Source organism: Schistocerca serialis, chromosome 9 (genome assembly GCF_023864345.2).
Source record: "Schistocerca serialis cubense isolate TAMUIC-IGC-003099 chromosome 9, iqSchSeri2.2, whole genome shotgun sequence".
Classification (NCBI taxonomy): Eukaryota; Metazoa; Arthropoda; class Insecta; order Orthoptera; family Acrididae; genus Schistocerca; species Schistocerca serialis.
Genome location: NC_064646.1, coordinates 94,418,985 through 94,437,198, shown reverse-complemented (window position 1 = coordinate 94,437,198; position 18,214 = coordinate 94,418,985). Strand labels below are relative to the sequence as shown.

At 41.3% G+C, this 18,214-nt stretch overlaps 2 protein-coding genes across 5 annotated transcripts in view; one reads left to right on the top strand and one right to left on the bottom strand.

The window, feature by feature from the left end:
• The window catches only part of LOC126418908 (dehydrogenase/reductase SDR family member 11-like), a 290,829-nt gene that overhangs the window by 149,241 nt on the left and 123,374 nt on the right, over positions 1-18,214 (top strand). The gene's annotated exons all lie outside the window — the stretch shown is intronic.
• LOC126418909 (dehydrogenase/reductase SDR family member 11-like) overlaps positions 1-18,214 on the bottom strand; it is a 54,511-nt gene that overhangs the window by 19,918 nt on the left and 16,379 nt on the right. Inside the window, exons 2-3 of the mRNA XM_050085931.1 lie at positions 9,511-9,673; positions 537-666 (exon numbers count right to left, since the gene is read on the bottom strand). Of these exons, the coding sequence (XP_049941888.1) occupies positions 537-666; positions 9,511-9,673 (293 nt within the window). The remainder of the gene's footprint in view (positions 1-536; positions 667-9,510; positions 9,674-18,214) is intronic.

Here is an 18,214-nt window from a genome sequence, read left to right as displayed (position 1 = left end):
CAGAACATGATCCAACGGCGTAACCTTTGTTTACGTGCCAATGGAGGCAGTTTTGAAAATCTACGGTAATTGAAATTAGGTTGTGTTAATGTGTTGTCTTTTGGTCATAAAAAATGGAAAAGTGCTTGTTGGTTTAATTAATTTGCCGCCAGAGAAATCTTCCTCTACCGGTTTAAATACTCCTCATAGCAAAAAATGACATTAGGGAAAAATATCTGTTTTGATGTCCCCTACAACCTGCCAGAGTTTGTCGGTTTAAATACTTTTCACCCTGTATTCTCATGCATTCTGTCCTCTACTCTGGTCTTTCTCTCTCTGTTTTATAAAAATTAAATTCAGTCATAGTTAAGTGGTAATTCATGTGGTTTTGGGAGTCATTGCTAGGAAAACAATAGTAAAAATAACAATAGAATTTTGTTATAACATGTTAAAATCTATGGAACACAGCTAGCAGTGTATTCCACGTCGTAAGTGAAATGTGCTACAGCAGTGGGTAAATTAATGAAGTCAGTATGCAAAAGGAGTAGGGAACACACCCGTTGATGTGGATGACGAAGCCGTCGTCGACGCCCCTTCTGATCATGTCCTGGATGGCCTCCCTGGTGCAGATGCTCAGACCCAGCACGTTCACGTCCAGCATGCGCTTCCACGAGTCCGTCGATGCAGCTGCGCACATCAGAGAGTCTATCTCAGCGAACATCGAAAATATCGGCATACACATTCAAAAACATAACATATTTTTAAGCGGATGTGTATACCCAGACTGGTATACTGTCTTCTCTCTCTCTCTCTATTTATCTATTCATCTATCTATCTGTGTGCGAATTAAGCATTATCAGAATTTTTTAAAATGTAGCAACGTTACTCCACTCGAAATTATACACTGAAGACCCAAAGAGATCGGTAGGCTTGCCAAATATCCTGTAGGGACCCCGCAAGCATGCAGAAGAGCCGCAACACGACGTACCATGGACTCGACTAATGTATGAAGTAGTGCTGGAGGGAACTGACACCATGAATCCTGTAGGGCTGTCCATAAATCTGTAAGAGTAACACGGCGTGATCTCTTCTGAACAACACGTTGCAAGGCATCCCATACACGCTCATGTCTGGGGAGTTTAGTGGCCAGCAGAAGCGTTGAAACTCAGAAGAGCGTTTCTGGAGCCACTTTTTAGCAATTCTGGACGTGTTGGGTGTCGCATTGCCGCCGGACGGGGTGGCTGAGCGGTTCTAGGCGCTACAGTCTGAAACCGCGCGACCGCTATGGTCGCAGGTTCGAATCTTGCCTTGGGAATGGATGTGTGTGATGTCCTTAGGTTAGTTGGGTGTAAGTAGTTTTAAGTTCTAGGAGACTGATGACCTTAAGTCCCATAGTGCTCAGAGCCATTTGAACCATTTTTGTCGCATAGTCTGTTGATATTACTCAAGACCGTCGAAATGCACAGTAGACATGAATCGATGTACGAGTAGCTGATCAGACTGGATCCTTACGCACGTGTTACCTGTCACAGTCGTATCTAGACGTATGGGGGAGCGAGGGTTCCCGTATCACTCCAACTGCACACGACCTACACCATTACAGAGCACCAGCTTGAACAGTCCCCTGCTGACATACAGCGTCCATGGATTCAGGAGGTTATCTCCATACCCGTACACGTCCAGCCGATCGATACAATATGAAACGAGACTCGTCCGACCAGGCAATAAGTTTATAATCATCAACAGTCCCATGGGGAGGGGGGGGGGCGGCACAGGCGAGGCATAAAGTTATGTGTCGTGCAGTCATCAGGGGTACACGTGTGGGCCTTCGGCTCCGAAAGCCCATATCGATGATGTTGCGTTGAATAGTTCGCACGCTGACATGGTTGATGGCCCAGCATTGAAATCTGCAGCAATTTGGGGAACGGTTGCAGTTCTGTCACGTTGAACGATTCTCTTCAGTCGTCGTTGGTCCCGTTCTTGCATGATGTTTTTCCGGCCGCAGTAATGTCGGAGATTTGATGTTTTACCGGATTTATGATATTCATGGTACACTCGTGAATTGTTCGTACGGGAAAATCGGAGATCCTGTGAACCATCGCTCGTGCGCCGACTATAACACTACGTTCAAACACACATAAATCTTGATAACCTGCCGTTGTAGCACCAGTAACAGATCTAACAACTGCGCCAGATACTTGTTGTCTTCTATAGGCGTTGCCGACCGCAGCAGCGTATTCTGCCTGTTTACATACCTCTGTATTTGAATACGCATGTCTACACCTTTTTCTTTGGCTCTCCACTGTAACATAAGATAGAAGAAAATTGGCACATACGAAGTGCCACAGTAGAAACAAAGGAAATAATAAATGAGTTCATATCACTGTGCTTTAAAAAAACTATCAGATCCAGACACACACACACACACACACTCACACACACACACACACACACACACACACACACACACAAACACATACACACACAAAGAGAGAGAGAGGGAGAGAGAGAGAGAGAGAGAGAGAGAGAGAGAGATAGAGAGAGAGAAAGAGTGAGTGAGAGAGACAGAGAGTGCTCTGAGTGCCTGCCATCGTCACAAAGTTTGTAATTCCGGACCAGATCACTTGAAACAAGATGTGTGTCTGGTGACTACTTCGGAAAAACATGTTAACAGATTCTTCCGTGGCTTCTTCATTCAACATATTTTTACTTATAATTGTAAAATACAATATTGTGTATTTTCAACAGTAATAATTTATTTTGCGAACCACTTTTTGGCATTGCAAACCATCATCAGACGAACTGATTATCGTACAATATTCTTGAACAACACTGAAAAAGATTTTATACGTAGCGTGAGGAACGACCTAAGAGAAAATGTCATCATTGACACCGCAGTTATAATTTATTTATTTACACGTCAAGTTCCGTAGGACCAAATTGAGGAGCAAATCTCAAAGGTCATGGAACGTGTCAGTACATGAACTTACAACATAAAAAGTAATAACAGATAAAAATAAATGTTCATGAACCTGAAAGAAAATCAGTCCATAAGTTTAAGCAAACGCTATCAGCAATACCATAAGAACCAGCTTAATTTTTCAAGGAACTCCTCGACAGAATAGAAGGAGTGACCCATGAGGAAACTCTTCAGTTTCGATTTGAAAGCGCGTGGATTACTGCTAAGATTTTTGAATTCGAATGGCAGCTTATTCAAAATGGATGCAGCAGTATACTGCACACCTTTTTGCACAGGAGTTAAGTAAGTCCGATCCAAATGCAGGATTGATTTCTGCCGAGTATTAACCGAGTGAAAGCTCTTATTCTTGGGAATAAACTAATATTGGTAACAAGAAACGACAATAAGGAATGTACATATTGAGAGGCCAATGTCAAAATATCCAGACTCGTGAAAAGAGGTCGACAAGAGGTTCATAAACTCACACTACTTATTGCCCCAACCGCCCACTCCTGAGCCAAAAATATCCTTGTAGAATGGGAAGAGTTACCCCAAAATATAATACCATACGGCATAAGCGAATGAAAATAAGCAAAGTAGACTAATTTTCGTGTCGAAGTATCACTCACTTCTGATAGCGTTCGAATAGTGAAACTGGCAGTATTAGGTCTTTGAAGAAGACCCTGAACGTGGGCTTTCCACGACAGCTTACTATCTATCTGAACACATAGAAATTTGAACTGTTCAGTTTCACTAATCATATGCCCCTTTCTGTGAAATTAAAACGTCAGGTTTTGTTGAATTGTGTGTTAGAAACTGTAAGAACTGAGTCTTACTGTGATTTAACGTTAGTTTCTTTTCAACAAGCCATGAACTTAGGTCATGTACTGCACTATTTGAAACCGAGCCAATGTTGCACACAACGTCCTTTACTACCAAGCTAGTGTCATCAGCAAACAGAAATATTTTAGAGTTACCCGTAATACTAGAGGGCATATCATTTATATAAATAAGGCACAGGAGTGGTCCCAACACTGATCCCTGGGACACCTCCCACTTGACAGTACCCCACTCAGATCCCACATCAGAGCCATTATCAACATTGTGATTAATGACCTTTTGCTGCCTGTTGCTAAAGTAAGAGGTGAACCAATTGTGAGCTACTCCCCGTACTCCATAATGGTCCAACTTCTGGAGCAATATTTTGTGATCAACACAATAAATTGCCTTAGTAAAATCAAACAATATCCCAAGCGTTCGAAACTTTTTGTTTAGCCCATCCAGTACCTCACAAGGAAAGGGAATATAGCATTTTCAGTTGTTAAACGACTTCTAAAGCCGATCTGTACATTTGATAGCAAATCGTATGATATAAAATGATCAATTATTCTTACATACATAGCCTTTCCAATACCTTTTGCAAACACTGTTGTTGTTGTTGTGGTCTTCAGTCCTGAGACTGGTTTGATGCAGCTCTCCATGCTACTCTATCCTGTGCAAGCTTCTTCATCTCCCAGTACCTACTGCAACCTACATCCTTCTGAATCTGCTTAGTGTATTCATCTCTTGGTCTCCCTCTACGATTTTTACCCTCCACGCTGCCCTCCAATACTAAATTGGTGATCCCTTGATGCCTCAGAACATGTCCTACCAACCGATCCCTTCTTCTCGTCAAGTTGTGCCACAAACTTCTCTTCTCCCCAATCCTATTCAATACTTCCTCATTAACTATGTGATCTACCCATCTAATCTTCAGCATTCTTCTGAAGCACCACATTTCGAAAGCTTCTATTCTCTTCTTGTCCAAACTATTTATCGTCCATGTTTCACTTCCATACATGGCTACACTCCATACGAATACTTTCAGAAATGACTTCCTGACACTTAAATCTATACTGGATGTTAACAAATTTCTCTTCTTCAGAAACGCTTTCCTTGCCATTGCCAGCCTACATTTTATATCCTCTCTACTTCGACCATTATCAGTTATTTTGCTGGCATACAAATAGGCCTAAAATTATCTACATTATCCCTTTCTCCCTTTTTATAAAGCGGCTTTACTACTGAGTACTTTAATTGCTCAGGAAACTGACCCTTCCTAAAGAAAAAATTACAAATATGGCTAAATACAGGGCTAACATGTGCAGCACAGTACTTTAATATTTGATAGAGGCTCCATCATAACCATGAGAGTCCTTAGTCTTCAGTGATTTAATTATTGACTCAATCTCCCTCTTGCCAGTATCACAGAGGAGTATTTCAGACATCAATCTCGGAAAGGCATTTGCCAATAAAGTTATATGATTTCCTGTAGAAACTAAATTTTTATTTAATTCACCAGCAATGCTCAGAAAATGATTGTTAAATACTGTACATATATTTGATTTGCAATTAAAAACGCAAAGTTAAACTGTAAATAAATATAAAGCGAACGAAACAGAAAAATATTTAATTAAACCTCCATAATGAAAGAGTACGTGTATAAATTACTGTTTTTGTGTGATACAATTACAGACTTACAGTTTTAGGATATGTTTCCTTTACGTGTACTGTGAAACCTTGCTTCTTGCCAAACTTCATGATTCTAGGTCAACAGGAAATATCCTACAGGTTTTGAAATGTGAGTTTGAGAGAATAAAAATTTGTGACTTAATATCCGTGTCTTACACCGCAAAGGCTCTGTGGGCCTTAGTGTGTGACAAAATTTCAAATTGATACGTGTGACTGTTCCTGAGGAAAAGGGTTTATAACGGCCACACAGACAGACGGGCAACACAGTAGTACTACAAGGATACCGCTTTCACCGATTGACGTGTGGAACCCCAAAAACAGAACATGTGAAGTGAATAGACAGTCACAATAAGATGAATAAATAAAGGAGAAATGGTGGAATAGAATGGAATAGGCAGTGTGGGGAGCAGTAGAAAACTGTGAGGATTAAGTGATGGTTGTAAGAGAGGTGTACTGAACTGTGTTGGTTGTTTAATATTAAATCAGGACTTTGGGCCAGATGCTCGTCAATTTCTAGCGCTTGGTCTTGGTTAGTTAAGTGGAGGACATGGAACAGTAACTGGTAGCTATGGTCCTGGCTCACTACATGCTCCTCATACGTGTGAAGTCAGAAGTCTGCTACCGCTGGATGCGTTTTACGGTCAGCCAGCCCGGTTGTTATGCCTCTGTCAGAATGACCAACATAAAACTTATCACAAGGGGGACAAATGACACGATATACCCGCCGTTGGCAAGTGACTGAGACTTCTCGTTTTTACTGAAAGTATACTGGGCCCTGGGGTTCCTGTGATAATAAGAAATTGACGGATTTGAATGATCTGATGGCATTTTGTATTTGTCATACGTATGGGATTGCACACCACTTCATGCAAACATCGGGAGGAACAGGAGAAGAAACTCAGATGGGCATAATTTTCAGTTTTTCCCGTACAAAATGTTGTCATTCTAGACAGGGTTACAGCTGTTGTTTGAGGCAATAAATTTTATTGTGTCTAAATCTGCTTTGAATTCTTCTTTGTACATGGGAGCAGAGGAGAGACGGTGCGCCATTACTCGTAGGTCAAAATCTGTGTGTTCTCGTGCTACTGGGTGTTTGTAAGCAAGGAGGTGCCATTGTGTCTGAAGTCGAAATTCTGCTATCTCTGGCTGCGTTCATGTTCATCCAGCCTAGCTGCTATGTCTCTGCCCGGTTAACCAATGTAAAACTTGAAACTTCCTGGCAGATTAAAACTGTGTGCCGGACAGAGACTGGAACTCGGGACATTTGCCTTTCGCGGGCAAGTGCTCTACCAACTGAGCTACCCAAGCACGACTCAAGGTCCGTCCTCACAGCTTTACGTCTGCCAGTACTTCCTCTACTACCTTCCAAACTTCACAGAAGCTCTCCTGCGAATCTTGCAGAACTAGCACTCCTGAAAGAAATGATATGGCGGAGATATGGCTTAGCCACAGCCTGGGGGATGTTTCCAGAATGAGATTTTCACTCTGCAGCGGAGAGTGCGCTGATATGAAACTTCCTGGCAGATTAAAACTGTGCGCCCGACCGAGACTGGAACTCGGAATCTTTGCCTTTCGCGGGCAAGTGCTCTACCAACTGAGCTACCCAAGCACGACTCACGACCCGTCCTCACAGCTTTACGTCTGCCAGTACTTCCTCTACTACCTTCCAAACTTCACAGAAGCTCTCCTGCGAATCTTGCAGAACTAGCAATCCTGAAAGAAATGATATGGCGGAGACATGGCTTAGCCACAGCCTGGGGGATGTTTCCAGAATGAGATTTTCACTGTGCAGCGGAGTGTGCGCTGATATGAAACTTCCTGGCAGATTAAAACTGTGTGCCGGACCGAGACTCGAACTCGGGACTTTTGCCTTTCGCGGGCAGCTGCTCTACCAACTGAACTACTGAGCTCAGTGTAAAACTTAACACAAATGGGACAAGTAATTTTGTGTACCCCGTTTGTTGGCTACTGAGCTCAATGTAAAGCTTATCACAAATGGGACAAGTAATTTTGCATACCCCGTTGTTGGCTAGTAATTGGGTCTTTTCGTTACTACTGAAAATATACTGGGGTGTTGTGTTCCTCCCGCAATAGGAAATTGCAGGATTTCATTGTTTTGTCAACAGTTTGTGATATCTGTCCTAGGTATGGGAGTGTTCACCATTTCCTGGAAATTCTGGAGGGAAAAGCAGAGCGAGCTTGGAAGAGAGGCATTATTTTCAATTTTTCTTTTCTGTGAAAGATACAGTTATTCAAGGTAGGAGTATAGCAATTGGTTAAAGCGATAAATTTTACTGTGTCAGAGATTCTGCTTTGAAATCTCCCTTGGACATTGGAACAAATATGGGACAGTGCGACAGTGAGTCGAAATTTGCATCTTTGTGTGCTACTGGGTATTGTGAGCAAGAAGGTATTATTTCTACATCTACATCTATACTCTGCAAACCACCGTTGAGTACATGGCAGAGGGTACGTTCCATTGCGCCAGTTACTAGGGTTTCTTCCCGTTCCATTCATGTATGGAGCGCAGTAAGAGTGATTGTTTGAACGTCTCTGTGCATGCTGTAATTATTCAAGTATTATCCTCACGACCCCTACGTAAGCGACATTTAGGTGGGCTTAGTACACTCAAAGAGCCATTATCTAATGCCAGTTCTTGAAACTTTGTTAGTAGACTCTCTAAGGACAGTTAATGCCTATCTTCAGGAACCTGCCAATTCTACAGTATCTCTGTGACACTTTTCCACGGATCAAACAATCCTGTGGCCATTCGTGCTGCCTTTCGCAGTATAGATTCAGTATCACCTATTAGTCCTATCTGGTAAGGGTCGCACACATTTGAGCAATATTTTAGGAACAGTCACGTGTGTGATTTGTACGCAATCTCCTATGTAGACTGATTGCGCTTCCCCAGTGTACTACCAAAAAGCGATGTCTACCACCTGATTTACCCATGACTGAGGCTATGTGATCATTCCATTTCATATCCCTACAAAGTGACACACCCAGATATTTGTATGAACTGACCGAATTCAACAGTAACTCACCGATATTATCGTCACGGGATACTACGCTTTGAAACCTTATCAAGATCTGACTGAATATTTATGCAGCTTCTCTTAGACAGTACTTCTTTATAAGTAGCAGTATCACCTGTAAAAAATCTGAGGTTACTGTTAACGTTGTCTGCAAGGTCTTTAACATACGACATGAACAGCAAAGGTTACCACACACTTCCCTGGGAAAATGTCTGTAGTTCTGTTTTTTGTTTAATTTTTTGGAACAACTTGTTTGTGAACTGACGTCGACGGTTGGGTCTAGGAAGTTTATGGATTTATTGCCAATCTCCCCTGTGATCTGAACGTTTTTATGTTGACTGAGCTAAAAAAGAAAGTATTTTGTTGTAGTGCCTGTCGATGTAAACAGTATATCATACACGTAACATATCCACTCAAAAGTTATTTGCTCAAGAAATGTTCCATTGATATTTCAGTCAGTAGTGTACTACGAGAGGACCCCGTAGGAAAACTGTACAAACAGTTAGATGGCTTATTCTTAAAGCTCTGGTGCCAGAAGTACAGCGAGCATTCGTGTTGAAAAGGACACGGTAAGAAGAGCAGACAGTCTTGAACTCAGCGTGCCACTCAAAACCTCTATCCAGAAAACCAAATCTCTTCTAGCTACTTTGGATGCACTTGGCTAAGAACACCACTCGACTTTTGAGGCGTATTTGGTACCTGAGGCCGAGGCTATGTAGTCTTCATATCATTCATTCAGTCATTAATTGAATATAGGAATAAATTGTGTGATATATCTGTATGTAAAAACTGACATGATTAATGGAATGTATTAAACGGCCACTGAAAAAAAGTTCTATATGGATATCCTAACCATAACTGGCTGTAAAAAGAGAAGTAACGAGAAGTGATGTGAGCATGGCCACATGAAGAGAACACTACGGAATTTAGTGAAAAAGGTGTACATGTAAAGTATTGCTGTCGTTCCTTATCATTTGAATACAGATTAGCGGTTTAGCTGATAGCAAGGAACTTTGTACATACTTGTCAGGTCTTCGTCAACCAAGACGGCGACGTTGTTGACGAGGATGTCCACTCCCGACAGGTTCTCTCTGATCCACTTGAAAACGGCCAGTATGCTCTCCTCTTTGCTGACGTCCGCTTCCAGGGCGTACAGTTTGCCAGGGGCATCCTTCAAAGCCAGAGCCTGCACGAAAGCAGAAACCACTGTGATGAAAAAGGAACGCAGAATTTCGTTAGTTACCTGGTTACTAGAGAAAATAATATCCTCAACAAGAAGGCTGAGCAATTGCATGTGACATATCTTTCTCTTCCTTTGGCCTCTGAACTGATTCACCCCGTCGTTTACAAAGGAGCCTACAGTGTAACGTGGACACCGAACCACGGTGCTATACGTAATTTTTCGCGAGTTCAAATCATAGTGGGACATCAGAGAAGTATCATGAAACGTATCAAATTCTAGAATTGAACGGAGGATCTCAGGATTTTTAGTGTTAGTATAAAGATCGGGTGGTTTCGAAGTAACCAACCTGCATTCTCCAGAATAGGTTTAGCGAGGCCATCCGAAACTTAAGTCGTAATGGCTTGACTTAGATCTGTGCTCTGTTTTCCAACATATGAAATGTTCAAATGTGTGTGAAATCTTATGGGACTTAACTGCTAAGGTCATCAGTCCCTAAGCTTACACACTACTTAATCTAAATTATCCATGCCCGAGGGAGGACTCGAACCTCCGCCGGAACCAGCCGCACAGTTCATGACTGCAGCGCCTGAGACCGCTCGGCTAATCCCGCGCGGCCCCACATATCACTTCAGTGCGTTGAACACTGGATCATCACTCTACGTTGAATACAGGTGACAGACTGACTTGCTACATTAGTGCCAATGCCTTTAAACACTGCTAATCACCTGAGGTCATGAAGAACCCTCCATTTTGTTATAGAGACATTGTATGTTCTCTGCCGCCAATGTTAAATTATCGAATTTTGTGACCCATTATCCTGGAAACTTTTTAAGACACCAACTTCCAATTTTCCATGATTATTGAATGCACCTTTCTAGATACACTGAACTAGAATTATTACTAAAATGTGGGGCACTTTATCTTTTTTTCAAACACTCAATTTTTGACAGAATTTTGTAAGTAAATGAACATAAAAACAAAACAACTAAGGATATTTTATTTTTTATTGTTCCATATGTGTTGAATCTCACACTCGGCATGCTGTGAAAATTTCATGTCTCTACCATCAGTACTTTTTAGAAAAAGCATCATTTATTGCATAAAATGTAGTTAAGAGATATTGAGGTTTAAAACTTTTTATTACAAATTCTTATACATACTCACATTTCTGCGTCTTTTATGCACTAGAATTGCCCTGACTCATAGTCTGTATTTTCGTCAGCGTCACAACAGCCCAGTGCTTGCCTCCTCCTTTCCTTTCTCGCTTCTTTTGTCATTTGCTGAGCAGCTAACTCTGCTTCACGTACACGAAGCTCATCCAGTTCCCGCAGTCCTTTAGCTGTGTTCTGTCCAAATTTTACCCCCAACTTCTCCAGAACCTTAAGTCTTTCATAGTCCCCACCATTAAAAGTTATTACAGCATCAGACACTGCGAACTTTAGAGTCATAAGGCCAACAAATACATTTTTACGTACACGGCTCCACACAACATTATTGACGGACTCATTCACGTTCTGGGCCTTCCCACGTAAAAACTTCTTTAGTAGCTCAGGTTTTGCTACATCTCTGCAAATAGGTTTGATTGCCTCCATAACCGTCAAAGGAAGAGAGTGTTTCTGTGTAAATTCATGCAGGGTGCCAGAAAAGTCAGTTTGCCTATATTTACACCAAGTGTTTGGTGCAGGTAGACTCAAAGCATGACATGACTTTTCGCTGGCTGATATTCGACGAAAGAAAGTGCTCCACACAGCTCTTTTCATCTTTTCTAAATTTTCACAATTATCTCTAATGGCCTTCCCATAATATTCATGTAATTCATCACTTACTTTGTCCATTAGTCTTCTAGCACATTTTATTGTCTTGCCATCAGACAGTTTTTTGTTACCCAGCTTGGTTTCTTATGTTTATTCGTAGTGCCAACTTCTGAGACGTAGCAGTAGGCACAAAACAAAGCAATGCACAGCCTTCTAGACTGTGTAGTTCCCAAGATATGACTGCTCAACTGTGGCAGTATATGCATGACTGTGAAATTTAACAGTCAATTGTCAACATTCAAAATATCATTTGATGGTCTCACAATTGTCTGATTTTAATGTATTATATACCAAAATGTTCAGGAAAGTCCAGAGTACATTATGGAGTAGAATACAGAAAATGCCAAATTTCAGCCAATTTCATGTACAATGACCTCTTCATATTCCACAAAATATCCGTCAGTGTTTCTTTAGACATCAACATCAAAATTTGGAGGCTGGCACAGCGTGGGGTATAAGAAGCTTATTGAAACGATCGTTATCATTGGAACAGTTCTGTAGTCTGTGTAAAAATGGACTTTATTTACAGATTTTCAACAACATTGACACTTAACCTTCTGACATTTGGAATATGTTGGTGCATGGAGGTAATATTTTCTTATTTGATTTGGTCTAAAGGTTCTAAAAGATGTTCCATAACATTTATTGCAAAACCATTACGCAAATGAAGATAGCAAATTCATTTAAATTACTAGTACTGAATGAAAGCAAGCACACAATTAAGTCTAACACCAGTGATTGCAAATCTCATATGGGCTGTTTCCTTTAATCCTTTGGACTGATGGGTCCTTGGAGTGCATTTCTGCAACTTGGGACGGCTGTCCAGTTTCGAGAATGCATACGAGCACGGAGGGGAGCACATCACACAGACCATAAAGATATTTCTGCTGGAAGCCAGGATTCAGACAGTTACCTATAAATGCTCAGAAATGAGTGCTGTTTTTCTACAGTAGCGAGGATCCTGGGCATTTACTGCTAGGATGGCAGGCCAAAAGCACACAGCACAATCTAAACTTTCAGTGCACAAGGAGCTTAAAGAATGTCTTTTAGAAGAGATAGAATCTGCGAAGGAAAGTGAAACACACCAAGCACTCAGCATGGGACATAGCCATTGAGGGCCAGAGACAGCTGCAGTTGTAGATGTTTAAATTAAGGAGACTCATGAGTGTGGACGTGCGGCTATTTCTGTTGGATGAAATGAGAGTGGTAGAGAATTTCTCTCTACTGCCTCACTCTAAGAGAGAACTGAATAGTATTGGTCAACCACCACAGTTTCGTTAGGAGATTTTGTCTTTAGGTCAAGATGATAACAGATGGTGGATGAGGCTGAAGAGATGAAGATTTTCAACTCACCAGTAAAAGAGGTTTGTAGATGTAGAAATGCATGATCCCACAGCGATATATGCTCATACAGTATTCTTGATCATCGACTCTCACCAAGTGGTTTAACGTCTGAGAGTTTAGATCGAATGCTATTTGGCTGCTATCAAGTGGTGAATATCATGTGGTTGCAGCTAACATTTTTACGTACCCCTCTTGGCCGCTATGACATCATTTATTACTAAAACAGTGTCATTTGCATTTTTGTAATTATCACTTCCATTTGAAAAAAATATATACGCTTTCAATAAAAGAGCAGCAACCAATATATATATATATATATATATATATATATATATATATATATATATATATATATATATATATATATGTATGGGACCAGCATCTCCGAGCTAGCGATGAAGTGGGGATTTTCCCGTACGACCATTTCACGAGTGTATAGTGAATATCAGGAGTCCAGTAAAATATCAAACCGCCGATGTCGCTGCGGCCGGGAAAAATTCTACAACGACGACTGAAGGGAATCGTTCAAAGTGACAGAAGTGCAACCCTCCACAAATTGCCGCAGATTTGCAAGTGTCAGCGTGCCAACCATTCAACGAAACATAATTGATATGGCTTTATATAAGGCCCACTCTTATACCCTTGATGACTCCACCACAAAAAGCTTTATGCATCGCATGGGCCCATCAACACTGACATTGGACTGTTGATGACTGGAAAGATGTTGCACGGTCAGACGAGTCTCGTTTCAAATTGTGTCAAGCGGATGGACGTGTTCGGGTATGGAGACAATCTCATGAATCCATTAACACTGCATGTCAGCAGAAGACTTTTGAAGCTGGTGGAGGCTCTGTAATGGTGTGGTACGTGTGTAGTTGGAGTGATATGGGCCCCTGATACGCCTAGATACGACTCTGACAGGTGACAAGTACGAAAGCATGCTGTCTGATCACCTGCATCCATTCATATCCATTGTGCATTCCCACGTATTTGGGAAATTCCAACAGAACAACGCGATACCCCACATGTCCAGAATTGCTAGAGTTGTTCCAGAAACACTTTTCCGCTGGTCAGCAGACTCTCCAGGAATGAACATTATTGAACATATCTAGCATGCATTGTAATGTGCCGTTCAGAGGAGATCTCCACCCCTCGGACTCTCACGTATTTATGGACAGACGTGCAGGATTCATGGTGTCAGTTCGCTATAGCACTACTTCAGACGCATTAGTCAAGTCCATGGTACGTCGTGTTGCGGCACTTCTGCGTGCTTGCGGGGGCATTGCACTATACTAGGCAGGTGCACCAGTCTTTTGGCCTTTTCAGTATATGTATTGCACTATTTGTATTATATTTTGTGTTACTAGCCGAATGGAAATTAAATCTGCTGTAGACAGGGGAAGTGCCTTCTTGTTAATGATAAATGTCGTGTACATCAATAATACTGTATAATATCTAAAAAGAAGGAATCAGTGGCCACACAGAGAAAAAAAAAAAGATATAAAGCTCAAAGGAAAAATGCATTGCAGTTGACTAGCAAGTCTTTACGTAGATATTGTGCTGTCTTTGGATTCTGTTTTAGGAAAGAAGAAGCTATTAGTTGACTCCCATGACAGATCACACCACGATAATTGTTTACTTATTTACTGTACTCACAGTGACTACGAAAGTTTCAGGTGTTCTTTTAGAGTGATATTGCAAATATAATTCACATCACCAAGTATTGAAACGTATCGAGGTTTAGATGCTCTACATTTCTTTAAAATGTCACGCACACAATCATCATGGTTTATGAAGTCTGTATCTGCCAGTCCCTGCTGACAACTGTTGTGAGGTAGTTCTTCCAAAACCACTTCTTAAGCTAGTTAATACACCTCTATCCATATTAAATTCCGATTACTACTGATGCATTAAAATATTAAAGTTAGTGAAACAAGCACCAATGATTGAAAATCTAAGTACTTCTCAGATTCATTTCTCTTCTGTAGGGATACTTGTAACGCTGCTTTGGGATCTGGGTCTGCTAGTTGTTGTTGTTGTTGTTGTGGTCTTCAGTCCTGAGACTGGTTTGATGCAGCTCTCCATGCTACTCTATCCTGTGCAAGCTTTTTCATCTCCCAGTACCTACTGCAACCTACATCCTTCTGAATCTGCTTAGTGTATTCATCTCTTGGTCTCCCTCTACGATTTTTACCCTCCACGCTCCCCTCCATTACTAAATTGGTGATCCCTTGATGCCTCAGAACATGTCCTACCAACCGATCCCTTCTTCTGGTCAAGTTGTGCCACAAACTTCTCTTCTCCCCAATCCTATTCAATACTTCCTCATTAGTTATGTGATCTACCCATCTAATCTTCAGCATTCTTCTGTAGCACCACATTTCGAAAGCTTCTATTCTCTTCTTGTCCAAACTATTTATCGTCCATGTTTCACTTCCATACATGGCTACACTCCATACGAATACTTTCAGAAATGACTTCCTGACACTTAAATCAATACTGGATGTTAACAAATTTCTCTTCTTCAGAAACGTTTTCCTTGCCATTGCCAGCCTACATTTTATATCCTCTCTACTTCGACCATCATCAGTTATTTTGCTCCCCAAATAGCGAAACTCCTTTACTACTTTAAGTGCCTCATTTCCTAATCTAATTCCCTCAGCATCACCCGACTTAATTCGACTACATTCCATTATCCTTGTTTTGCTTTTATTGATGTTCATCTTATATCCTCCTTTCAAGACACTGTCCATTCCATTCAACTGCTCTTCCAAGTCCTTTGCTGTCTCTGACAGAATTACAATGTCATCGGCGAACCTCAAAGTTTTTATTTCTACTCCATGAATTTTAATACCTACTCCGAATTTTTCTTTTGTTTCCTTTACTGCTTGCTCAATATACAGATTGAACAACATCGGGGAGAGGCTACAACCCTGTCTTACTCCCTTCCCAACCACTGCTTCCCTTTCATGTCCCTCGACTCTTATAACTGCCATCTGGTTTCTGTACAAATTGTAAATAGCCTTTCGCTCCCTGTATTTTACCCCTGCCACCTTTAGAATTTGAAAGAGAGTATTCCAGTCAACATTGTCAAAAGCTTTCTCTAAGTCTACAAATGCTAGAAACGTAGGTTTGCCTTTCCTTAATCTTTCTTCTAAGATAAGTCGTAAGGTCAGTATTGCCTCACGTGTTCCAGTGTTTCTACGGAATCCGAACTGATCTTCCCCGAGGTTGGCTTCTACTAGTTTTTCCATTCGTCTGTAAAGAATTCGTGTTAGTATTTTGCAGCTGTGACTTATTAAGCTGATAGTTCGGTAATTTTCACATCTGTCAACACCTGCTTTCTTTGGGATTGGAATTATTATATTCTTCTTGAAGTCTGTGGGTATTTCGCCTGTTTCATACATCTTGCTCACCAGATGGTAGAGTTTTGTCAGGACTGGCTCTCCCACGGCCGTCAGTAGTTCCAATGGAATATTGTCTACTCCGGGGGCCTTGTTTCGACTCAGGTCTTTTAGTGCTCTGTCAAACTCTTCACGCAGTATCATATCTCCCATTTCATCTTCATCTACATCCTCTTCCATTTCCATAATATTGTCCTCAAGTACATCGCCCTTGTATAGACCCTCTATATACTCCTTCCACCTTTCTGCTTTCCCTTCTTTGCTTAGAATTGGGTTTCCATCTGAGCTCTTGATATTCATACAAGTCGTTCTCTTATCTCCAAAGGTCTCTTTAATTTTCCTGTAGGCGGTATCTATCTTACCCCTAGTGAGATAGGCCTCTACATCCTTACATTTGTCCTCTAGCCATCCCTGCTTAGCCATTTTGCACTTCCTGTCGATCTCATTTTTGAGACGTTTGTATTCCTTTTTGCCTGTTTCACTTACTGCATTTTTATATTTTCTCCTTTCATCAATTAAATTCAATATTTCTTCTGTTACCCAAGGATTTCTACTAGCCCTCGTCTTTTTACCTACTTGATCCACTGCTGCCTTCACTACATCATCCCTCAAAGCTACCCATTCTTCTTCTACTGTATTTATTTCCCCCATTCCTGTCAATCGCTCCCTTATGCTCTCCCTGAATCTCTGTACAACCTCTGGTTCTTTTAGTTTATCCAGGTCCCATCTCCTTAAATTCCCACCTTTTTGCAGTTTCTTCAGTTTTAATCTACAGGTCATAACCAATAGATTGTGGTCAGAGTCCACATCTGCCCCTGGAAATGTCTTACAATTTAAAACCTGGTTCCTAAATCTCTGTCTTACCATTATATAATCTATCTGATACCTTTTAGTATCTCCAGGGTTCTTCCAGGTATACAACCTTCTTTCATGATTCTTAAACCAAGTGTTAGTTATGATTATGTTGTGCTCTGTGCAAAATTCTACCAGGCGGCTTCCTCTTTCATTTCTGTCCCCCAATCCATATTCACCTACTATGTTTCCTTCTCTCCCTTTTCCTACACTCGAATTCCAGTCACCCATGACTATTAAATTTTCGTCTCCCTTCACAATCTGAATAATTTCTTTTATTTCATCATACATTTCTTCAATTTCTTCGTCATCTGCAGAGCTAGTTGGCATATAAACTTGTACTACTGTAGTAGGTGTGGGCTTCGTATCTATCTTGGCCACAATAATGCGTTCACTATGCTGTTTGTAGTAGCTTACCCGCATTCCTATTTTCCTATTCATTATTAAACCTACTCCTGCATTACCCCTATTTGATTTTGTGTTTATAACCCTGTAGTCACCTGACCAGAAGTCTTGTTCCTCCTGCCACCGAACTTCACTAATTCCCACTATATCTAGCTTCAACCTATCCATTTCCCTTTTTAAATTTTCTAACCTACCTGCCCGATTAAGGGATCTCACATTCCACGCTCCGATCCGTAGAACGCCAGTTTTCTTTGGTCTGCTAGTCTGCTAGTAGTATGTGGAAAAGTGAGGGGCGCCCACATAAAGGCGAACGTGTCAGAGTAGACCCGCTCGGCAGGGGTTTGGCTGTCTGGTAGCCCTGTGAATGGGTGGTTGGCTTAAGGCAGATATCCTGGTACCGGGGCCATTGTCAGAGACAGTACCCTAAATGCAGCTCCCAAGGCAACTTTCACCAGGGCATGAACTGGTAACTGTCATTGAAATGCCTAGGAAAGAATGCTTTCTCAAAATGTGAATCTGCAGGGGGGGGGGGACATGACATACTCAGGCTGAGAGGAATCTACTTGACTCACAGTAGGTCAGCAGGCCTGGTTGTTTCAATTTTGTACACAACTCTCAGGTTGGTTTACCAAAATCATTTTCACAGTGGGGAGGACGTGCTTATTTCCGGTTCTTTTCTTTAGCAGAAATATGAAACCATTAACATGACTGGAGACAACTTCTGC